The sequence below is a fragment of the Phoenix dactylifera genome, chromosome 4, assembly GCF_051530095.1.
Source record: "Phoenix dactylifera cultivar Ajwa chromosome 4, Ajwa_hap1_PhDact_Kaust_v1.1, whole genome shotgun sequence".
Classification (NCBI taxonomy): Eukaryota; Viridiplantae; Streptophyta; class Magnoliopsida; order Arecales; family Arecaceae; genus Phoenix; species Phoenix dactylifera.
The window spans coordinates 4,785,878-4,812,023 of record NC_143193.1 but is presented as its reverse complement, the minus strand read 5'-3'; the positions used below and the strand labels follow the sequence as shown (position 1 = coordinate 4,812,023).

The 26,146-nt window shown below is 33.8% G+C and overlaps 1 protein-coding gene across 2 annotated transcripts in view; it reads left to right on the top strand.

The window, feature by feature from the left end:
* UBP5 (ubiquitin-specific protease 5) overlaps positions 1-16,774 on the top strand; it is a 33,798-nt gene extending 17,024 nt beyond the window's left edge. For both annotated transcript variants that reach the window (XM_008796719.6, XM_039133817.3), the window contains 7 exons: positions 2,431-2,571; positions 2,651-2,821; positions 12,654-12,911; positions 13,016-13,164; positions 14,387-14,959; positions 15,490-15,763; positions 16,249-16,774. In XM_008796719.6, coding sequence (XP_008794941.4) covers positions 2,431-2,571; positions 2,651-2,821; positions 12,654-12,911; positions 13,016-13,164; positions 14,387-14,959; positions 15,490-15,763; positions 16,249-16,431 — 1,749 coding nt within the window. In that variant the 3' untranslated portion in view covers positions 16,432-16,774. The remainder of the gene's footprint in view (positions 1-2,430; positions 2,572-2,650; positions 2,822-12,653; positions 12,912-13,015; positions 13,165-14,386; positions 14,960-15,489; positions 15,764-16,248) is intronic.
* The last annotated feature ends 9,372 nt before the right edge of the window (positions 16,775-26,146 follow it).

The following is a 26,146-nucleotide window of genomic DNA, read 5'->3' as shown; positions in this document are numbered from 1 at the left end:
TTTCAAATTCCCACAATGAAGTTACCTGTCAGTATAATTATAGAATTACAATTCTGTCATTGATATCTTCTTTTGATTTTCCTGCTATGCCCCCTTTTTTTTCCAAACAAGCTTGTGTTAATGTTGCTTTACAAAATTGGTTTAGCTGTAATTTATGTTACAAAGACTTATGAACCTGTGGAACCTTTCTTTCATAGGCATTTTTCTGTATTTAGGAGAATTTGTATTACTGCTTTGTTGGCGCTAATACTTAGAAACAGCAAGTGCTAAATTGGGTTTATTCTTCTAGATGTTTAGTAAGAGTCTGATGGTTGACACATCTCACATTGTATAATTTTCCTTGACTTTTTAACATTATAGCAAGTTAGCAACATTATAATTGTTCTGCTGTAACATTTTAAATGCTGATGTTTTACTTAGGGGCAGTCTACAATGATATCAATTTTGGTTATATCTCAATTTGTGTTTATCTAATGGGGCTTCTAGTTCGACCCTCAGATGGGTTGTCTTTTGCGACAAGCTTGCACTACACTTCCTGTTCATACATGTATATATTTTTTTCAGATAATAAACACTGTAGAGCACATTAATTTAGCAAAATTTAGATGCTATTAATCAATGCTTTTGTGCATTGCAATAATATTATTTTTATTAAGTGTAACATATAAAATTTTCTGTGCATGTCTTCATTTTTGGAAAGTTGCAGTAAGAAAGCTCACATATTTTTCCTCCCCACCATTGGAATAATTTTATTTTATCATGTAATTTCCTTTTTTGGTTAGATTTCATATGTGTATTACTTGGACGAAAGTTCATGCTATTTTCTTTTTGTTTACGTTAAGTGGGACCTTTCAAGTACCAACGTTGGACAAGTTTCGGCGGCTACACTTTAGCTAAAACTTGCAGGGCTCCTTCCAGATACTTATAATTGAGGAATTCTGATTTCATAGGAAGAAATCCAAAAGTTCCTTGTTGTAGTCCAATATTATTGTCGATTTTCTTGGATTATATTAATTGTTTTGTGTATCTTATGTTTATTCATATCGTCATTTTTGCTCTTAACTTCATGCAAGTGACATATTCATATGAAGTTTCTTTAGGTGTCAGCTAGATCTGACTTGTTGGTTGCATGTGCTTTATTCAAGGAATGTTCGATGGATGGCTGGGATCCCATTAATCAAAATTATTTACATTAAAATTGATAAATACTCCTTATTGTATCTTGCATGGCTTTTTTGTTGCTTGCTAAAGAGTGACTATAAGGGATTTTATTACTAAAAGAAGTGGGTATGATAGGATTTGCAGATATTTGATTGGAGAAATGAGACTAGTGGGCCTCATGGATGGAGACTCAAAGGAGTTTGCATCAAGGTTCGCTGTACCAGTGCGTACCACCGTATACTAGGCATATTGTACCGTATCATTACTGAACTGAAATGCAATATGGGGATGCACGAGTCTTGGTGTGCCAAACCGATTTCAATATTGGGTATACTAACATTGTACCAGCATGGTACTGGAACGGGGTCTAATATCTAGATGGCAAATCTTGGTTTGCATTATAACAATAAAGGGTCAATCTTAAAATATGCTTGAAGTTACTTTTATACACATGCAGATATTTATGGCCATGTTGCTTGAACCTTTTCAACTATTTTCTCCAACTTTTGAGGAGTATTTAACACATTGTCTTAGAGTCACCAAATGCTTGTGATGGACAATCAACTAGTGCTAAATGTATCGTTAAGCACCCTCTACATTAAGCAGGTCTATCCAATGTGACCAATTTAACTGAATTAAAAAAAAGTCTGAAACATCTGATCTGCCAATTTAAAGCTTCTCGCACTGGACCTTCTGAAGCATCTATCTTGCTGATTTGAATCAAGCCTACTCCCCAATTTACACAACTGCCATGATACACACCTCTATTTTAATGGTTTGGTAGAACATATGTTGTAGTTTTATATCCTATATATCTGCAATATGACAAGAAGTTACCTGAAGACCAGCAAATGTCTTTAAATGTGTTTATACCAATTTAAATCATCACCTGAACCATCACCTGTGCTGTTTGTGGCAATTTAAATCATCGTGATAAAATTGCACCAAACTGATCTTTTTTAAGCGTCTTTTGTCCCATTGCATCCTGTCCATGTCGTTGAGGCATGTATACAACATGAGTGCCTGCTGTGCATCCGTTTCTCCAAATCTGACATGAAAACCACCATGTGCATACAGATGTGTCTCATCATGGATAGGTTCAGTTTGTTGATCTTCATTGTTTTGTTTGATAGCTTGATGGTTAACAAGTCATAAGTATGTTTATGTTTATGTTCACATGCATTCTAGAAGTTTAAGCTGTGCACTTTGATACATGATGCAATTTCATGCATCTGTTAGATATACCAATTCATGATGATAACCTTGTAGGGTGAGCTTGCTTTGGCTTTTGGAGAGTTACTAAGGAAGCTGTGGGCTCCTGGGCGTACACCAGTTTCTCCTCGACCATTTAAAACAAAGCTTGCACGTTTTGCACCTCAGTTCAGTGGGTATAATCAGCATGATTCTCAGGTTAGTTCCTTTTTTCCAAAATGAATTAATCTATGCAACTTTCAATTACTTGATGTGAATTTTGCACACATCCCTGCAGGAGCTTTTGGCATTTCTGTTAGATGGACTTCATGAAGACCTGAACCGTGTTAAACATAGACCTTATATAAAGTCTAAAGACGCAGATGGACGACCAGATGAAGAAGTTGCAGATGAGTACTGGGCAAACCACATTGCTCGAAATGATTCAATCATTGTTGATGTATGCCAGGTTAGTTTCATGACCCATCGAAAAACAATTATATTAATGTTACTCATTTACAAGCAATAAAACATATGGTGCTCCATTGGTTATAAAATCCATTTATACATATATATGTGTGTGTGTGTATGTGTGTGTATTCATGTATACTAAAATTTTCTCATTTACGGTCTTTGATTTGTACTTCTTGGCACTACTCTTGAAATTCACAATGAGACATTTTGCATATTTTAGGCCTCATTTGGCATTGCTATAGGTACTAGAGCTTTTCTTTATAGAGTTTTCAATAGTAGAGTTTTCTCCAATAGCTTTCAATAAAAAGTTATCTGTTGTTTAGTGACTACATTTCTACAGTACTGTGGAACTTTAATATATGTTGGTTAACCAAGCTAAAAAAGTATTTTTAATTTCAAAAAATGTCAGTAAAGGACATTGCATAGTGCTTTCCATCGTTAACTATTTGTAGAAATTATTTACTTTAATATTTAATATAAATAATATAATAATTAATAACTTGTATTATAAAATATAATAATATAATTATTTCATAGTATGATATTATTATTTCATTCTAATGTTATGATAGTATTATATTAAACATCATAATATAATAGTATTATATTATTATAATATAGTAAAATGATAACAATATAATTTAATTTAATATTATTATATTTTATTATATTATATTGTTATATATTGTACTATCAAAAACCATTATTATAAAGTATTGTTAATGTATAAATTATTTTTTATTCTTTAATCTAAACCTAATAAATAATATAATTATTTCTTTTGGTGATTGCTAAGTAACAAAGCATAGCAAACTGGGTAGTTCTTGATTCTAATAGCAACATAAATATTTGACATTGTTCGCCCAGATACAAATGGCAATAAAATTGTTCATATATTTACAATCATAATAGCAACATAAATATTCATCAATATTTTTCGGCATCCATATTACAAGCATAATATCCTAAATAAAAAAGTCAATGACTCATAAAGAGTCACAATATGATCATGCAAAATATATATCTCATAGTTATATAATGCTTGTCTTTGTTCCATGCTCCTTTCATTCATCAATCTCGATACAATTAGGAGGGAGCATATCCTCAACATCATCATAAAGTTAAACACAAAAAGACCCAATTGCTTGAACTTGGGTCTTTCGATGAGCTTTTGCTGAGAAAAGAAACATCTTCCCCAACGTGTCTCAAGTAGATCTTTTACCCAAAAGGTCCAATTTGGAGCTTTTTCCTTGTAGACTTTTTTAGCTTTTGGAGGAGTCATAAAACTGTTTCTAAATTTTTACCAAACATATCAAAATTTTTCAAAAGAGCTTTTGGCCATTTAAGAAGCACTTTTTGGCCCACCAGAAGCAATGCCAAATGGGGCCTTAGCTATTACAAACAAGCATATATATATATATACAGATTTTATACTGCACATCTTTTGTCATCAAGATATTGTGATAGGTTTGTTACATTGCGAAATATTTTTGTATAGGTACAATGTTTCTATATTTTGTTGCAAGTTTTTCATTTTTTATTTTTAATATTCGTTGTTAGGCCTTCAAAATGTCCGTGATTGCATCTTCTTCAAATAGCTGAACAAATAATGTGATTCTTGTGTTGTTATTAGTAGCTTTTATGGCTTAAGTGTTGCTGAACTTGTTGTATATATAAGTCATGCTTTATGGATCAAATTATTGCTACGTGAAGTTTTTAATTTTATTTTACTTGTTTTTAATGACTGGTTCTCAACCTGACATCACCCCCTTATGAATTCATTCCGAAGGATCTAAAAAAGAGAAAATTATAGTGACACCCCCTTAACTTTGGACATGTTCAAAAGACAGCCTCTAAACTTTAAAAAATTTCAAACTGTCTCATCATGTTTTCAAATTGTTCCAAAATGGTTCTCCAGCTCCCTAACTTGCCAACGCCATTAGCCTGTCGTTGCAAATGAATGTCTTTTGATCATGCAGATGAATGGAGTTTGAAGTGCTTTGAAATTTGTGCAGTGGGTGATCCTTGGGTGCTTTGGGATCCATGTAGGCAGATGAATGGAAGAGTTTGGAGTGCTTTGAGATCTGTGTCATGGGTGATCTTTAACTATGGGCTCTATACTAAGGGTGCTTTGAGATCTGTGCTAGTTGACGAATGGAGTTCGGGATGCTCTGAAAGTTGTGCTGTGGATGATCTTTAACTATGGGCCATATACTAAGGATGCTTTGAGATCTATGCAAGTGGATGAATAAAAGGGTTTAGTATGCTTTGAGATCCACATGTTAGGTGTTCCTTAACTATGGGTGTTTTGAGATTTGTGCAGGTGGATGAATAAAAGAATTCGGAGCGCTTTGATACCTATGGGTGATAATTAACTATTGGTCATATACTAAGAATTCTGTGAGATCTGTGCAGGAGGATGAATAAAGTGGTTTGGAGTGTTTTGAGATTTGTTTTGCACGAAAGATCCTTTGAGACTTCACCCCATTCAATACATATCAATGGTTTTTTATCCTACAACTGCTTTGTGCTATTATGTGATGATCACATGCCGCCACTAAATGGAGATGAATAGAAGGGCCACTTTGGAATGATTTGGAAACTTGAAGGGTTGATTTAAAACTTTTTGAAGTTGAGGGGTGACCCTGGGACACGTCCAAAGTTGAGAGGGCGTCACTATGATTTTTCCTTTTAAAAAAACCGCGGGTGGGTAGGAATATCTCCTGAACATTTTGATTATCATACTCTAAATTCTAGTAATAGGGTAAGAACCCTTGAAGATCCATAACATGAAAAGAAACGGCTTAAGGGAGAAGCTGGCAAGTTTGCTGTAGGGAAGCTACATGTTTGACAAACATAAAGTAAGCACAAGAGCCATACTGAAATAAAGCCACTGTATTGTTCTCATGGCTCTGTAATTAATGTTTGATACAGGAGTTAGTCTAAATATTACATAAATTTCCGGAATAAATGTTTTCTTGTGTTTGTGATGATGTCAGTAAGTTCTTGCGCTAATAACGGAAAACCTGAGAACCCTTATAACAGCACCAACTTGCATATATAATGGAAAATGCTTGCCCAGCTCATTTTGATTGAGTGTATTTAGCTTGTAAAAGAGGCAAGATGTAGAATATTAGGAATGTCAAATATGATTTTTTAAGGCAATAATTCTTTTGGGAAAATATGGAGACCTGCCATCTTCAATGAGACACTCAGTCTGGTTGCTTTATACACAAGTCAAGAAATATATTTCAAAAGGATTCACTGATTGTGATAATCCTAATATATTATATTTGTGTTAGAGCAAGCTGATAAAAAACCAGGTTTAAAGAATTGCTAATGAATCTTTTCATGGAGTTATTGTGAGATATAAATAATGTGTAGAATCTATTATATACGAACTACTTTGTAAATTATCGGAATAATCTTTTTCATTCCTTAGATGATGAATATAAGATTTACTTCATAAAGTTTCAGGGAAAAAAAATTCACAGATTTTTTTGGTGAATGTCAGAGAGATAATATGCTGTGTCACCTGGATACTTGTGTCCAACACCTACAGTTTGGGTTGGACATTTGAATCGGACGTGTCAGACACTTGGATATTTAATCATTTTTATTTTTTGCATCGGCTTTTAAACTTCGGTAGAGATTTACATCTTGCGATGGTGCTTTATTTTCACCTGACATTGAAGTCTCAATGCTTCTCTATTTCATCCTCTACTTCATGTCTTCCTTCACTCGGTGACCATGTTGCCTGTCTTTCTGAGTTATTCCTGAGAAAGCCCAAAAGGAATCCATTTCAGGTTAGAAAGTGGTCTGAAGTACACATAAGTAATCTTCAAAACTCTGCTAAATAGACTGATACATAGCTGAAGTTTCTCTTCCAACTCTTCCTCCCTCATTCCCTCCCTAATAAATCAAATACGGAAACTGGAAAGCTTAAGCCCATTCATTCTTGACACTCTGCAGTGTCAGGTCCGCTGAGTCAAATCGTCACTAAAGTTGACACATTGGTGAGTTTGGATAGCTCCAACTTGCAGTTGGACAAGTCCAACCTGCTAGCATATTTGCTCTAAGTCATGCCTAAACATGTTTATTTAATCAGTCTGACCCTTGAACTGAGCCCCATCCAACCTAACCAATTCACCCCAAGATTTTAGTCAATTTCTGTTAGTTGATTTGTGACCCATTATTAGGAGTTCTGTTTAAGTGAGTCACGTGTTGTTTAGTTTGTTTGTTACTAAGTATATGATAGAACTACTGCCAGTTTGATAATAAAGCTGGTCAAGAAAGTTTTAATTAAATTAAAGAAACAAAGAATTTACTTAATATTGGAATAAAATTTCCAGAAGTTTTCTTCTTGTTCCTTCCAATAAGTGTTGTTTCTTCATTTCTGATGATCATATCATGAAAACATACTACTTGGAGGAAGTGATGACCTGGCAATCAGTTATCTTTGCTGGCCAGAGACTCTTTTTTGAAAATCCCCTGTTACACCCTTTGAAATCTCAATATAGCCATAGATCCTGAAGTCCTTACCATATCCTTGTGATGTAATATGGCTGTTTTCTACTTTTAAACCACCTACTAATTATATTCTAACTGAAAAGTAGGTCTCCTATAAGGTTCTGGCAACTAGCAGTTCCAACTTATATTTCAAATTATTGCAGATCTAACCCTTCCTTATCTATATTAGTTAGTATATAATGAGTAAAAGTTTAAAACCTTGAACCAAGGTCCGCCGAACCAGTACCGAGACCCGTACTGGTCGGCGGGTGGTAATCAATCTTTTTTTTTTTGAGTTTTCAAATTTAATTAATTGGTAATCAATCTTTTTTAACTTTTCAAAAATTTTAAGTCTAATTTGATACGACTCGAAACTTGATACGACTATGAATCCTACATTTTGTGCGAGGTCATTTACAGCTGCATCATGTCCTCCTGAATGACCTTAAGGTGCCCGTCTCCTATATGCACTTGTATCCTCACGGGCTCCACCAAATTGTGCGCTATGATCTCTATCATGTGTAGCATACGTAAATTGAGACTCACCGGTTAATTGAAGACCACCCTGTGTCTATCTCATAAACGGTGATCTCATGTCTTCTACTTTCTCCCGGGCAGCAGATCCAGGACCACCAGAATTGCTGCTCCTGGTCTCTGAATTTGAGTGAGCTGCTCCTCCACACTCTCTATGGAGGTTGTAGGTGCCTTTTGTTTTTTTTTTCGGTGTGTTGAGCAACTGCCGCTTATCTTTCATGCCACTCTCTGTCTGCTCACCCTTTGTGCCATTCGTTGCCTGCTTACCCTTCATGCCACTCGTTACCTGCGTACCCTTCGTGCCACTCTGCCTGCCTATCCTTCGTGCCACTCTCTATTTGGCTATGCTGAATGTATGTCGCTCTTCTGATCGAGTCGACTGGATAGCGTAATGGCCTCGTCTAAGCATCTCTCGATCATATCTTTGAAAGGATGTCTTGAATAAGGAGTCATGTGGTGATCGGCTCTCCTATGGTTGTGGATGATCAGCTGAAAGAATGCGTGGAATATTGCTCTCAGCCTATTGCTGGCTACAAAACTAGCCGGTCGTAGAGGCGATCCTCGCTCATCAAGTTCCGGCTCCTGCTGCTGGCCCATAAGCCATCCGACTATAGGATCATTCTCATCATCAACGAAAATACTATGGATTGAATCTGTGTACTTGAGCTCTACTTCTTCCTAAATGTACTTCAACCTCAACCTCAGATTGTAGTGGACATATAAAAGGTCGTTGAGGTGCTTTTTTGTCAAACGGTTTCTCTACTTATTTGGATGAGGGCAAAGGTAGACCAGTTGTGTTCACAGCCACTCGAGGAGACCGTCTAGAAGAGGATCCGGATAGCTAGCCGCTTAAGATTTTTCACGGACAACGCAAAATGAATCCACTATTCAGTTGCAAAAATATTAAAAAAATTATATATAAGATATACCATATTAGTAACTATCTAATGCCAGGTAAATGTCCTCCTGATGTGTAACATACCTGAATTCATACTTTTTTACTCACGAGCTGCCGAGACTCCAAAGCTATCGCTCCCTTCTCTAAATATTTTGATCTATGGAAAATAACCTGTTATACTATGTTAATAATAGAAAATACCAGTTAACTTACACATGTCACTTAAGTTAACTTACTTCTTCTAGGCATTTGACCATGACTTCTGGATCTGGCTCCATCGTGTAAATCACATTATGCAGAACAACCAGAAGTTCGTCATCTGTATTGATTCTAGGTACGCTGTACTGGAATTGAGGATTCAGGTAGTATGCCGCCCATAGAGTTCGTTATTGTCGTAGTAAAATTGTAGAAGTGCAGGAGCAGTCTAATTTTTAATGTTCTTGCTTATCTGCTAGATGCAAGTTTCTATTCATCTGGTAGTTCCACCGCCGCTCAATGATGTCGATGTACTCGTGGGCATGCGTCAGATCTGCCTCGATGATCTGAGTTTTTGTCCTCTTCATCATGTGATACAAGAAGCCATCTAGGAGTATCTCTTGTTGTCCACGTCCCAAAGCACTTCATACAATGGTCTGATATCCTTCACTATTGCAGTGGTTTGCTGCCAAAATGTCTGTCTGGTCACCAAGTCCTCGACGCTGCTCCCTTCAGTGCCAGCCCTCGCGTATCTACTTTCCTGCCACTTGGACTGATAAACATCTAATGTAGGACTGCTCTCGTGTTAAGAAGGCTATCAAGCACAATATAGTTGGTAGCAAACCGTGCGACTCCTGGTCTTAATATCTCTCCTTCTGCATACCTCCTCATCAGTGAAAGGACCTATGTATGGTTATAAATAAATATCTGATGATGGTTTGGGCTATCTCCACTGTCTGTTGCACCCTTTTAATCTTCGCAATGTTTATCAACATGAGATCAATATAATGTGCAGCACACGAGGTCCAAATAATGTCGCTGCGGCTCCATCAAGATCTCCCCGGTGGCTTATATTGTGGCCCATTATCAATAAAGATCTGCACGACATTCTCCTCTTCTACATGATCAATCATCTCCATCAATTTGAGGTTGTACTTGGCATCGTGCACCTAATCGAAAGCATCAACCGACTTATGGAAGTTTCGTCTTCGTATCATAATATATTAAGAGTTGATAATGCTCTGCCTGGTAGGACCGGTCCAACCATCACACATCACCATTAGTCTATATATGGGCTATTTGCTCTTGTATGAGGCAATCCACTTCTCTAGCTCCTTATTATTGTCAAGAAACTTACCGTAGATGTCCTTCGGTCCTGGAGGATCTATACTGGGATAGGCAACCTGTATGGAGAAATGAAAGATTGATAGTACTTATTGTCTGCCATATTCGCTGGGATGTGGCTGAAGTGTAATTAGGATCCAATAGTTCGCTACATATCCTTCTTATTCTTCTTCAATATTGTGTCAACCCTCTACTGCTTCGAATTCTTGTTGGGGAAGGCATGTGGATCTAAATCATGGATGGTGGCTCTTGGTGGAATCTCCTTGGATGACTTTTTTTCTCTCATAGGCCTCCAGCATAGATGCAATACAACCACCGCCTCTATTGACAGCTTCCTTAACTGAGGCCCTCCTAAACTCTGATCTTCCCTGTTGCATGCAGCTCGTAGTATGAGGGCCCAAATCGAGCTCTATGCCTGGCTACCTTATTTTGCTGCCACTGATCATTCAGGCTCGCCTGAATAGCAGCCTGGATCCATGCCTCGTCATTTAAAGCAGACATCTCCTTGGACTTCCTAAAGTGATAGAAATGTAGCTCTGCCACTGGGCGGTCCACCTTCACATTTTTCTTGGCAATCCTCTCCTTTGCTTTGAAATCAGTGAAGTGCTTCTTCATTAGCTGCCGAACCTCCTGTAGGCATTTCCTATATATAGATGCATCGAAGTAACTACCGGCTAAGTACTGGTTTAACTTGGTTATCCCTCCTCTCTTGAGCTCTGTATTGCACCAGTTGCACTTTCAATGATGCCGATTCAAAAGCATTTGCCCATGATCCGAACCAATGTTACGCTTTAGCTTCTTCTTCTTTGATGGTTCCATTCTTACAAGTTTATGAGTATGTTAGTTTATCAATTTTTTAGAAAAATTTTGTTACGATGAAGACAATTTTTTTACCTCAGAAAATATATCTGATTTATCAAATATATAATACTAATTTTTTATTTTTTATTTTTTATATATTTTTAATAATTTTTAAATTAAAAAATATGTTTAAATACATAAATTAGCAAAATATATTTTTTACTTCAAAAATTACTTTGAAATGTGTATTACGTACTACTAATTTTTCATAATTTTTGGTATTAGTTATATATTTTAAATTATTTTTTAAATTTTAAAAAATAAATATAAAAATTTAAAAAAATTAATTTCAGCTCATATCTATATAGAACTTAACAATGGATGCTACATATATATTTTTTAGCCCTGTGAGCATGCATCAAAGGCTACTTATTTCTCAATTTTTTTTAAATTTAGGCCTAGGCCACCATGTGCATGATCGTATCAAAAATTGAATAAATAGACACCAAATTTTGCTGGAAAGTAGCTTGCATGCCTCTAAATACGCTTCTGATTTGATTTTATATTTTGAATTTTATTTTTATATTTTTTAATCCAAAAATATATTTTAAATTTTTAAAAATTATATATAATCCGAAAGTTAAAAATTTTTATGTCGTCGTATAGATCATCCATAGATTTATAACATATCATAAAATCAAGCCAAAATCAAAAATTTTGGTATGATCTCCTTATGTTACAAATTTTGAGCTATTTTTTAGAGTCCAAAAATAGAGGGAATGAGATAGGGGAGAGGAAGCACACCTTATTTAGGCTTAGATGTTTCTTCAATCGTGCTAAATCGGTGTGATTTCGCCATGGGAAAAAGGGGGAGATGTTTAGAGAAGTAAAAAAATGTAGCATTCTTTTATGATGAAACAAATAAAGGGAAAGGGGGTTGTTCCGAACCGGCTTGACTCGATGCAAATCGGACGGTTCGTACTGAGTTCGAACGAAACCGGCCGCTTTTGTCTAGTTCCGATTGGATCGGGCCGATCCCGATTTTAATAGCCGAACCGACCTGGCCCCCCACTGGGTCGGCTCAGTACGGGCCAAACCGGGCGGTTTAGTCCGGTTCAGCTGACCTTGCCTTGAACCATAATCTTTCTGTCTCAACACAAATCAAGCCATTGAATCACCTAACTCTGATCCTTGGGCTAACTCAGAATATGATAGGGTTTCTTATTTCAAAGGCAACGAAAAGTTAAATTCTCAAATCTGAGCCCCAATTCGGTGACTTTAATCCTATTCACACAAATAATATGGACCACAGGTTCCTTCATGCTACTCCCATTGCTTTGACAAGCCTTAAAGGGCATCACTTGGATCACATATATATCAGTCACTCCTCACATATCCTAACTAGTTTTCCTCCTGTAGCTAGGTGGGTGTAGGTTTGGCTATACTATTTCTTGCTGCCAGACATATCCTAACTGCCTTATTACAACTATATCTTCAAAGATCATATTATAATCTAACTGAAAAGTTGGAAAAAGTAGATGTTGTGACCCACAATTTAGTAATGTGAGTATGTGATTTTTCCTCACTAAGATGTGCTTCCTCAACCTGTAAGTTAGCAGAAACTTTCTGCTATACACTAATCTTTGATCTTATGTTTTCAATTGATTTTTCACATCTTTGCTGCTGCTACTAGATATTAGATGGCCACTGCTGATGACAGAATTGTTTGACCGTTACTTATGTCTGAACAATCCAAATTTGACAGGGTCAATACAAATCAACTCTCGTCTGTCCTGTCTGCGAAAAAGTTTCAGTGACTTTTGATCCATTCATGTACCTTTCATTGCCTTTACAATCTGCCTCTGCTCGGACAATGACTGTCACAGTTTTCACTAGTGATGGGACTGCACTACCCACACCATGCACTGTAAGTGTACCGAAGCAGGGGCGGTGCAAGGACCTGATCCAAGCTTTAAACAATGCATGTTCATTGAAAAATGGGGAGAAGCTTCTACTTGCACAGGTTTGTTGGTGATTTGCCTGCAGTGGGTACAGGCTAATGAATCTTTAAGTTTCTGATATGTAACACTGGCACTTACCTGACTATGAGTTGAATTATTTTTGCAGATACGTGGTCACTTGATTCATCAGTTTCTGGAGGATCCATCACTCCACCTGTCTGCCATCAAAGATGATGATCGCCTTGCAGCTTATAAGGTCCCAAAGTTGGCGAAGAATTCAACTTACCTTCAGTTTGTACATCGTCGTGAAGAAGTGTAATCACCTATAAAAATCTTAGCTGTTTCACTTCATATGCCTATCACTATGATAAATACCTGAGTTTAAACATTGAGTACTTGGTCTTTTTAAATCTGTGAAATGCTTTGTAAAACCGAACATATAAATTAGCACCCAAACCTTGGATCTTGTGTTTTGTGGGTATATTGTTTATTCTTTCTGTGTTGCATTGCAACTGCTGAGCTTTGCTAAAATCAGGTGAACCTGTAGGCTTTCTCCTACGGACATCTACTTTCTTTGTTAGTGCTGCACTCTTCCTGAGAAGCTTCTGATTTTGCTTTGTTTTATCTTTTTACTATGACTAGAAAACCATGCACTTGCGATGCATGGTTGACAAAAATAATGATAATCAAATGCAGATAAAAATAATGTATTATAATATATATATTTTAGTTGGAATGAATTTATGAACACCAAAGAAAAAGATAAACTAAAATATACAAAAACAAATAGAGAAATAGGATTAGAGAAAATAAATTTAGAATACAAACAAAAATTTATAACACAAAATGAGAAAATGAAATTAAAATATATAAAAGAAGAGTAAGAGCAAGATCTATTTAATATCATAGTAAATGATGTTAAACATATAGAAATATAAGTAAGTTTAACCAAAAAAGAAAATTGTAATAAAAATAAAAGGAACTTAAAAAATTAAAAATCATAAAGATACAAACCTATATGGTAAAATAAAAACATAAAATGGTTCAGAAAAAAGGTAAACATCCAAATAACAAAAGTAGTTCAAAAGAAAAAAAATAGAGTTCGGTGATCTAATAGGAAAAAAAAATCTATACTAAAGATATTGAACAAAAATTTAAAAACAACATAAATGAAATAAAAGTAAAAGTTAAGTCAAATAGAAATCGAAGAAAATAAACTAAACATATTAGGTAATTAATATGATAATTAGAAGTTTAGAACCATTAAAATCGATATGTTGGTTAGCACCAAAACATTGGGCCTTGTGTTTTGGTGGGCATATTGTTATTCCTTTTGTGCTTGTCATTAGCAATCACTATGATTTTCTAAAATCGGGTGAAGCTGTGGCTTTCTCCTTTAGATCTGTACTTTATTTGTAAGTGCTGCATTTTATGTTGGAGAAGCATTTGATTTTTTTCTTATGTTGTATCTTTTACTATAATAAGGTTAGCTAATATCATTCCTCTAACATTTATGTGGTTCTTAATTTCATGTCAGGGATCCTGGCAATAGTAGAAGCTCCATAATCTGGAAACCCTTTGCCACACCTCTTATTGTGCCAATATCACTTGACAAAGTTGTGACAAGTGCTGATATCCAACAGATTGTCCATACAATGCTTACACCACTGTTAAAATTTGAAGAGTTACAGCCTTCCAGCCTATCAAATTCAATCATGGCTGCGCCATCCCAGGTCCAGGAACATAAAAGTGACAGTGAAATATACATGGATTCTGCTGAGAGTGATCATAAAGATCAGGAACAAAATTTTAAGACAGCTGCAACTTCCAAACTGCATCTTCACTTGGTCAATGAAAATAATGAATGCATTGATTTATCAACAGGAGAAGAGAAAGCAATCAGGGTGTCCTCATCATCGGCAACAGTCCTTGTGTTTATCAATTGGTCAAAGAGGGACTTGAAGAAGTATGATACACACTATCTGGAGAATCTTCCGGAAGTGTTGAAGTATGCTCCTGCACCTAAGAGGACTCGTGGTGAACCTCTCTCGCTATACGCATGCCTGGATGCTTTCTTGAGGGAAGAACCACTGGTGCCTGAAGACATGTGGTTAGTGCCGTTTTCCTACTATAGATTACCTGGTAGTGTAACAAAGATCTGTAACCAAAAATATAGGGAAGATTACTTTTCCAGAATAGTCAAAGCAACTGAAAGAGATTTCATTTAAACCCATATAGTGATTGCAGTTATTCAATGTATCTGAGAATTTGCTGTTCCAACACAATTTACATGGATTTTTGAATGTATAATTCATGACAATGTGCATCTGCCTCCTTACTGGCATGCTTTCTGAAAACATATCGTGCATCTTGAATTCTATTCTATCATGGGTACAATCATCTTATATTTGCTAGCTTTGAAGTGTCAAGCATCAAAAAAGAGTCACTTGATGTTTATTTACAATGCTAATTTTTAAGCATACTAGTTGCCCATACTCTAGAGATGGATGTTGCATGATCAAACAAGCACCCCTATTTGCCTGCGGTGTGTGGGACTTCTTTCAGTATTAAATACTATATAGTGAGTGATTCTTTCTGGGCCATTGCTTTCAAAAGTCTAACTATGTAGTTTTTCAAAAGGTATTGTCCAAGATGCAAAGAGCAAAGGCAGGCTAGCAAAAAGTTGGACCTATGGAGGCTACCTGAGGTGCTGGTTATTCATCTGAAAAGATTCTCTTTCAGCCGTTCGACAAAACATAAATTGGAAACCTTTGTCAATTTCCCCATTCATGACTTGGATTTGACAAATTATGTTGCTAACAAGAACAGCTCTCAGCGCCAGATTTATGAGCTGTATGCTTTGAGCAACCACTATGGTAGCATGGCAAGTGGACATTACACTGCACATATCAAGGTTAGTTTCTCCTTGCATGGTAATTATCATGTCTACATTACATGTGGATGTGGCACTTTGTCAACATAGCATGTTAAGTGGATTTTTAATATGAAGGGCCAAAGCACCAATTAGCATTATGTTTGAACTTTGAATACTTTTCTTTCAGGAATCATTGGTTATTACCTCATTATCTCTAAAATTATAATTCTATATCAGAGCTGTCGCCAGAATAGCACATCCTACTTTCAGGTTTCTAATTGATGGTTTCCTCAGGCTGTGGATGCATCATAATAAAATGACTAGTTATAAGTTCAGTTTCTTCATTTGTCTTCTGTAAGGCGCACGCAAGATTGTTATCTACCGCAAGAACAAACTGATCATAAGCATTGAGATAATTTAAATAAATCATCTGTTAAGAGGGTTCGTAGCGGTGTAGCCTTAGTTTCCTATGTAACCCCACAATATATTATGATGAATGTAATCTCACTGGTTCTACTCTGCAGCTTCTGGATGAAAATAGGTGGTACAATTTTGATGATAGCCACATATCACCGATTAACGAGGATGATGTGAAGTCAGCTGCAGCTTATGTGCTCTTCTATAGGAGAGCCAAAGGAGAAGGGGCCTCTGCAAGCAATGGAGCTCAGTCATGTGCAAACCAAAACTACAATTCCAGCCGCAGATAGACTCCTTTATCATGCATTGTCGCCCTCTCTCATGCTCCAGCACTGAATAGCAGCAGATATTTGGAAGCAAAGCCATGTACATTTAAGACAGATCACAGGGATCAGTAGCTTTCTTCGAAAATTGAGACATGCTATGTAACGCTCTCCCTGCTTGGATAGGGTGAGCATTTTTGCAGGAACATGCTCTGTACCAAAATGTGTATTACATTCTCTCTGTTTGAGCCATTAAAACAGTATGTAAGATATAATTTTTTTAAAAAAATTTAAAAAAAATACCATGCCTATTTGCTGAATTTTCTTTTCCTTTTCATTATGGTGAAATGGTTGGTGTACAAAAAATAAATCAAGCCTGTATCAGCATCGATGATGAATGATAGAGACTATTGTTAAAAACAAAAAAAAAAGGAACTATTTTTGGGTATGTTAAAGTTGTGGATGTCATGATTCATGAAGGAAAGACAGAATTCGAGCAGGCTGTCTGATTGCAATTTGTTATGTTTGTTGTTGAATGTTTCCTTGCGCGGAGCAGCCATTTAACATGCTACTAACAACGTACCAAGAGGCTGAAATTTTCATGGTTAAAGTGTCATGTCACATCTCTCTCTCTCTCTCTCTCTCTCACACACACACACACACAGAGTAATAAGAAAATATAATTTTTTTTAAAGTAAAAAGTTGCCCAACTGAAAATGAAATTGCATTAATGGATACACATTTTATGGATTTTGGTACTTATTAATTTGCATAACTAACATCATTCAATAATTGAGAAATTAGTAATAGAGGTAGAATGAGGATGCAAGGTTGTTCAACTCACCAGTTTTCAATATGTAGTCAAATGCCATGGCGCTCAAACTTGATGGATAGATTTAAGAAGGCTTTCTTGTAAACCTACAAAAAGAAGGAAAAAAAGGAATTTTGCTAGAAGCTAGGAATCTTTTCATCTCATGTTTTGGTAAGGATATAAAAATCCAAATCTATGACAAGCCTACTAGTTCACATATACCTTGTGCTTCATAAACCAGCAGAGGAAAAGTTCTTAAAGGCATGTAACCATCATAGCTTGACTTGCATTGATAAACTCCCTTAAGCTTAACAGCGAAATAAAGCTTTTGCATTAATTTTTGTAAAGATGTACGTATAAATTGAATAAGAATATATCACCGCACTAAATTAAAACTAAAGAAAAGAATGAAATAATTATAAATAAGACTAATTAGAACCTCAAGAACCATAATATCAGGAACTTCCTTTACTACCTAGCGTGGGCAGCATAAACTCATGGAATAAAGAAATAAATTTAGCTTTTATTTCTGCATGACAATGATTGATATTTGGTAGAAATTTTGATGTGGAATAATACTAAATCCAGGCAAATATAGCATACTAGGATTCTATCTCACATAAGAGTAGAAAACTAGATTTGATGTACCCTTTTTGCACAACTCCGAAAACTCACAAAAATAGAGGAGTTAAAAAGAAAAAGAACATAAGAACAATAAACCAAAGCATAGTTTGATCGAGACTGAACAAGAAAGAGAGAGAAAAAAAAAGAAAGAAAATGGGAAACATATAAAAGGTAATAAAAACTTCAAAATCACATCGAGAGTTAAAAAAGTTAACTCTATAACATGGACCATGCACCATCCTACCTATAACAAAAGGAGAAATATGATAAAGCAAAAGAGCTATTAACATGGAAAGGGAGAAAAAAGGAATGAGAAAACCAAAGTCATTCATGAGAAGTAAAAGCAATAAGACGAACAGGAAATTCTAGGGATCTCCTAGATTAGACCAAGACAGCAAACTCACAAAATATATTAAAACCTAACAAGAAAGCATACAATAGCCCCGATCAAAATTCAAGAGAAAAACTAAAGAACATCAATTTCGTTATAGCAAATATTAAATTCTAACAATTATGAAACCTATTTTTGATATCCCCAACAAAAAAGAAAAACATATTTCTAAAATAAAATAACAAAATCTGATAGTTAAGAGCTCCATGGTTGCTATAATAAACAAAGCAAATGCCTAGTAAGAGAATACATATATGGATAACTTGAAGAAATGAAATTAGTCCACAATTTATTGAAGCTGGCAAATACGAGGCTCGAGATGACAATCGTAGTACCAACCGACCACTTTCTGTCTATTGATCATGAGAGAATGAATAGTTATGAGCCATCAAAGTGGAAAATAATATTTAATAATTGTAAAAAAGATCACATATAATTTTATAAATTTACTAAGCTTGAACCAAACTAGGAATCAATAAATTGTAAATAACAATTACGATATGAATCTACCATCAGTGCAAAAAAAAAAAAAAAAAAGCAATAGCAGGCAGCGAACAATTCAATGGTGATGACAAAACTAATAGACATCAGCTATCAAAATGAAATGCAGCAGATTATACTAGAAAAATGATGGAATAATTTTATAAGACACCTATTCTTAAAACACTATTTTTTTCATATCACCAACTTGATATGTTCTTGAATAACAATATGATATTAATAAATTATTTTACAAACAATGAGGATAATAGTAGAATACATGTTATCACCATTTTATACATAGTTTACATGGATGAAATCATATGTGCTTTGGAACTTTAACAATAGTTGTAAAAACAATCAAAGAGTATGTAAGGTAAAATCCTTTGATTTTGTTTTTCTTGAAGGATCATACCCAACTCAGATCTGAAAATAGTATTGTTATTAGTACCATATATAGGTTTTACGTATTCTGTAAAAGTTGGCATACAATTTAGAAAGAAAAAAAGATAAATATTTTTTATAGTTGATCTTATTTTAACGATAGAATATTAATTTTATTGTTCCATATATTACTTGTCTAGAGAGAACAAATTTTATAGATATATCCATGATAATCTTTTGAATTCTTGATGCCAAAATTTGTGTGTTCAATTTATAAATATTTGTGAAAGGAACTATGGCATTAATTTTTAATAAATTTATTGAAATTATGTATAAAACATGATTGATTATTGTAGAAAAAATTAAAAAAAAATTTGAAAAATATATATCTTATCATGAGACAATAATGATGCAATATCTAACAAAACACTCAAGGAAACAAATAATTTTAGAAAAACAAAAATTATAATACAGCTATTTGTTGGACGATGATCGAAAAGAAAATAAGAAAAAAACAGTAAATCCACTCTTAGAAAATTAATTTTTGTTTGATTCCTAGTGTTCTCAAGCAAAATTTGAAAATTGCATCTCTTGCATTATATCTAATATTGATCTCCATACTATTGCGCAAAACCAAAAAATTCAAAAGCTCAGATTCTAAAAAACTAATTTCCTAAACCCTTGGATCCGAACACCAATTTAAGGTGCCCTAAGATACCAAATTTGATTACATCCTTTTTGAACAAATTCTTGATCTACCTCAAATTCCTCTAGCTCAAACCCGCAATATTCTTTATATCTCTTCTTCTCTTTTGTTTCTTTCCTTTCTTGTAAAGAAAATGCAAGAATAATAGAAGGGCAAGAAAAAACCAGATCATTGAATGAAACAGAGGCAAGATAGCTTTGGCTGCCAGATCTTGTTCATGTATGCAGTATCGACTCCACTATGTCCTGCTCTTAGGCTGTTGTCACTGTCTCCTACATCTTCTCCATTAGACAATCTAAACATCCTCTACATAAGATCAAGAAACCATATTTTACTAGATTAAACATATTGAAATGGAGATCAAGAGTAGGTATTTGCAATGAGATCAAAGATGAGAGATCAAGTATGGGAGAAAGGTAAAGAGAGAGCAGGAGAAAAAGATAGAGATAAGGAGAGTAGAACACCCAAAGTTCAATCGAGCCTGTGGGCAAGCCTTAGTATTTCAATATCACTTTGTAGATCCTTTTGTTCCATGAAGCTAAAGAATGATGACTCAAATATCTGAACCTTCAATAGCCAGAGAAAGCGGTCTAAACCACAATATTTTCTCTGTACAAAGGACATGGTTGGCATTTGCCAAAATTCGAAGGTTATCCTATGAAAGAAAAGTACAAAACTTTGTCTTAAGCAAGAACATTCTCAAATGCCATGGTAGCTTTAATAAGACAAAAAGATAACATAAAAACTAACCATTTATTTGAAAATATCTAGTTGCACTTCATTATTTTTTTAATAATTAAAAAAAGCAAGTTAAATAATATCCCATAAATATGATCAACATAACAAGAATTATATACACTAAGGATATCAATAGATACAAGAAAAATGAATATTATTCTAAAGCTATGATACACTGATTACAAAAATATGAAACATATTTAGTAAGAGACCAATCAATTGCTCGCCTATTAGTTATAAGTAACTACTTTTCTTACTCTAGCTAGTCTATCAAAAATAACTAACTCTATTCCATCAAAGGAAGTGAGGTGCTATTTATGGATGTTAATCTCAGTTGGAGTGTTTTAGGTCCATGTTATCGTTTTTATTTGGCTTCTTTCTCTAGAGGACCGAACCACTGTTCAACCATGTCTTCCTCTAGCCTTGTTGTACACTTTTTTAATTTCTTTTCCAGTTACTTGCTTTTGGTTTAGACTTTGTCTCCTTCACTTTACCTACAAAAATAACTAGCTATAGAACATATGTTACACAAACTATCCTGCTAATTCTTAAAAACAAAAAAAATACAACAAAATAAATTATGGATTCTAAACTTGAATGAATGACAATGATATTGCCTCATATGGATTTATTGTGTGCTTTCTAAATCAAATAATACCATTTAACAAAAACTTTGTGATTTGAATACAATAATAATATTTTATTTTGTTAGGTGAAGCCCTTGATAAATAAAATGTGAAAAAATAATGAAATAATCAAATATCTAGAGAAAGAAGTATACTAGGCTCACAAAGAGATTATCTAAAAAAGTCCACTAAGATATTTTCATAAAGAAAATGCCTTAGAACAACATAAAATACCAAACAAAAATCTATAACTATATTTATAAATCATAGTCTACTTAAAAAACCAGAAATCCCTCTATCTTTCGTCAATCCTCTAGGTACCATATAAATTTATAACAAAAATAAAACACAATCTACTCAAAAGTAAATGTATACAAGAAAATTAAGAAAGATAATTTTTCACCAATAACCACTCTAAACCAAATATATTACCAAATAAAATATTTTACAAATTATATAACACAACAAACTAGAGCATTAAGACAATAAAAAAATGATATTGAGATCTTTTGGCAAAGATTAGGTTGGCGAGTAGGATATTAAAGGGAGTCGGTGGAAAGAAATAGAGATGGGAGAGAAGATTGAGAGAGGGATGAAGCATCTTTTGTTGCATGGCAGATCCGAGAGGTATGTTCTATAGTACATATAAACTAGCACTTAAGCCTTCAACCTAGTATAGTTCTTTCCATCTTTGATTAAACAACATTTGGGCTTCATGTGTAACTAGTGTAATTTAAAACTAAATGGTTTAATCTCTATTATAAATAATTATTTTTGGATAATAAATGAATGAATATAGTATTTTTAAAAATGGAAAAGGTGACATTGTTGATATAAGTGCAAGTAATTTCTTCTATAGAAAAGAAATGAGGCATTTATAAGTTTAAAAAATAGAAAAATACATCTATTGTTGTTGTCTTCATTGTGTGACAAGCAAATACCTCTTGCCATGAATATTTACAATAACTTGGAACATAATTAAACAAATTCAAAAATAAGGTGATTTTATATATACATTGAAGCAAAATGTGTGAAAGTAGAAATGGCAGTAATGAAAATTCCAACTTTCTACCTCAAATTAGTGAATACTTCTTGGATGTCAACTTTATATTAACTTCTAATATATAAAAAATATAAAGAATATTGGTGTCCAACCATGCGAGGCGAGCCTCTAAGATTTTTACATGAGGTGGCTTATTTTAATAATATAAAAATTCTTATAAATTTTAAAGTATTTTGTAAGAGAGAATAATGCAAGAACAAGACCGGGATATCTTGAGTACATATCAACATGAGCTCCTAAAGAAATTATAATTTGTGATATCTTATGTGGGATCTTTTTTAGAAAATATCCATCCCGAGTGTTGATTATTTATTTTTAGTTATAAGATTAAACCACCAACAAATAATCCATTCTGCACCACAAACTCCATAAGCAACTGTATACCAAATCTTGCCTTAGCGTATACATCATATCTAAGCATAGATCATAGCTATAATTAGAATAATAATACTTATAATACCTCAATTGACTCTTCTTTTTTTTTTTGGTATTAGCAGATTAGTTGGACCCAAATTATCATTTATTTTAACCATACTTTACTATTTGACCATATTTGACTTCTTTTGGATATGATCAAAATACTTGCAAATTTACGTCAAATATCCCTCTTCCCTACTAGAAATCTTACTTTGAATTTTCAGCCCAAAATAGTTTTCTCGTAGTCCTTAATTGCCCATTTTATTAGAGAGTTAAATTGTCATACTATGATGCTATATATAATCTTCACATCCAGTACTTTATATCCTTATTTTCACCCACTTTAGGACTATAAAATGACCCACTTATCTAGCTAAGACATGTGCCTAAATTAAAATTTAGCCATAAGATCAAACTTTGTATCTTGAAAAGTAAGAGTAAATATTAATGACCTTGATTTCTCTTTCTTATCTCTGAATAAACTACCAAAACAAGAACTAATAATACAGGAGACAGAAAAATTTAGAAAGAAGTGGAGGGAAGCTACATATATGTAAACGCCTCTAGATGCTCCTTTTCTTTCTCTCCTCTATATCTCCACCCCTTCAGCTACTATCACAATCTTTAGGAGTTTATATCTATGAAATAGAAAATTAAATCTAGACCCTAAGAGAGTATAAAAAAGATCTTGATTCTAAGTTGGTTATGCCCTCTTCCTTTTAAACGAGCAGTGCATGTGTGCTATTGAATGGACCATATTTAGCATTTCACTCTTGGTTAAAGGTGGCATCTCGAATGATATTCAGCATAGTATTAATTGTATTTGATCTCGCTATGAAAACTATAGAGTTAAATCAAAGGAAGAGAACGTGTTAGCAACTAACAAACCAAAGGCCTAAAATTTTACAACAAAAGAGAACTAATGGCCAACCTAAGCCTTTTTAGAAAGAGCCCTTCCATCCTTAGGGTCCCTCGTGTGATTTGAACCATTCAAAAAAGATTTCTTAGTATAACCTCTAGAAAAATAGATAAAAATAAATTGTTTTCAATAGAAGGTTTAGAAGATATTCAACTACCATTTTTACAAGCCCAAGGAGCACACAATCAAGAGATCAAAGAGAAATGAAGACTTCAAAATCTTAAGTAGATAAGGGTGGCCCCTTAGGGATCCTCTCCAAAGGAGAGCAATATTAAGAACTAATACGCCATTAATTGACTCATATATCTTAGGCTAATTTGAACTCTCTTACTCTTTTTTTTTTTTTTAATTCAAAATTATTATCATATATTAAATTTGAGTTCTAACATGTAACTATGGTCCTTGAGATAGAAATTTTTTATTATATATGTCTCTTTTGTTGTCCCTGTTTTTGCTTTCCATTTAGCTATTCCTCTTCAAATTTTGTGTGGATTCATGAGGAAAAAATAGTGATCAAATTTTGTGGGGACTATGGATAGAATTCATTGGTGGATGCCACTTGAATAGGGGATCATTGTAGTGAACTTCTTTGAACTATACTTTGAGATCAAGTAAAAGCTTGGTCATGGACCTATAGGTTTCTTTTACAAATATTTATACATTGAACACATAGATTTTGGCCTCAAGGATTTAAAAGATTACTATCAGCTCTTTTAAGTAAATTTATTTACTTAGGAAAGCAATATATGGAACAATAAATTGAATATTTGTACTCAAAATATGAGTGTATATAAAAATATTTTTTCTTTTTCTGTCTAAATTTCACACATGCACTTTTCCTATAAAGTTCTTAGGACTTATATATTTGTCAATAATATCGATACTCCTACTAAGATCTATGTTGAATATAATCCTTCAATGTATACAAAAATCAAAGATTGTTACCATACATGCTTTTTAACTATTGTTATAACTATAGTCAAGGTTCTAATGTAAGACCATATAAATCATATATAATAGACATTACATGTATTCTAATTAATATTCATAATACTTAAAGAATAACTTATTAACGTCATATTATTACTCTTGAGCGTATCAAGGTGCTTTGCTGATATAAAAACAAATAGTAGAACAGTCATTTTATAAAATTATACAATCATATTGCTGATATATATCATCGACTACTTTCTACTTGAGTAGATAGTGGCTACTTGCTAGTGGATACTTGATTGCTTACTATTGTAATTGTCATCTACAACTTGTTGACTCTTAGCTTTGCTCAAAAATAGTAAACTTGTTAAATTACATAACATCATTTATTTTGTTATATATGCTATTCTTCATTTTGGTAATAGATCGCTATAAATTTTGTTGTTGTCTAAATTTATTAGCTACTAACTTCAGTATACGTTTAGATGTGGGTTGATGTCATTTTTTCTAGTTATCTATTTATGTACATTCTTACTAGGCCTTGGTTAGGCTTATCATAGCAGATAAATATTGTCCTTAACAAACAAATATTATCCTTTCTTATGTTGGAGTTACCATGAATAGATTTATAATAGGAATTTAGCATTTGCTATAGTAAAATTATTTGCCCATAGTTTTCTTCTTGAATTTTTATCATGATATCATCTACTTTCTTATCAGTTTTATTGTTTTTATATGAGCATTTTGTGTGGTGCAATCTAGGCAATCTGTAGAGTTATTTGTTTTATTCATTACTTTTTTTTTTTAACAAGTATGCTTTCTTGTTCCTTTTTCTCCCTTTCTTTTGTATTATATCCTTTTACTTTGTCATATTTCTCTCTCTTTATTGTAAGAAATAATAATAAAGTGGGATGGTGCTATCATTGATGTCATATGTTTAATTTATTTTGATCTTGATGTGCTATTAAAACTTTTTTAAGTTTTTATGTTCTTATGCACTTTTTATTCTCTTACCTATATGCTTTAGCTTGCTATTCTTATGCTCTTTTTAACTTATTTTATTTTTATGACATGTTTGTTATCCGCCATATTAGATACAAGTTTGTTTTAATTGAGATGGAATTCTAATATATTGCATCTATCTAGCCTCATTTACTTTTGAACCCCTCACATTTTTGTTTATGGTAGACATTCGTTATTATCCAGTAATCATAGCCCTAAAAATTTGTCTCGTCAAGTTAGGTCACCCCTTTGCTCAAGAAAAGTCTAAAAAAGTTTTAATATGATTTATATCCAACCTTTTCGAGCTTGAACTTGAGCTCATCCTGAAGCTCAAATAGGTTCGACTAGAGTCAAACCTAAAGGAGGAAGGGGAAGAGAGAGATCTGTAGCAAGAAAGACAGTCGAGAGAGATCATACAAGTGGGAGGATTTGTTAATTTTTATGGATGGGGGAAGGAAGGAGAGACATACTGCTATAAGAAGATGATTGTAGATAGGTTAGGTAGATTGCAGTTGCTTGACCTTAATCTAATGCTTTTAGATTTTGGGACTTAATTTTTTCATCAAGTTGGGTTAGGTCCGAGTCAAGCATGACCTAGAACCAACCTAAAATATAATTAGGTTTGTATTAGGATTGGGTCAATAATTT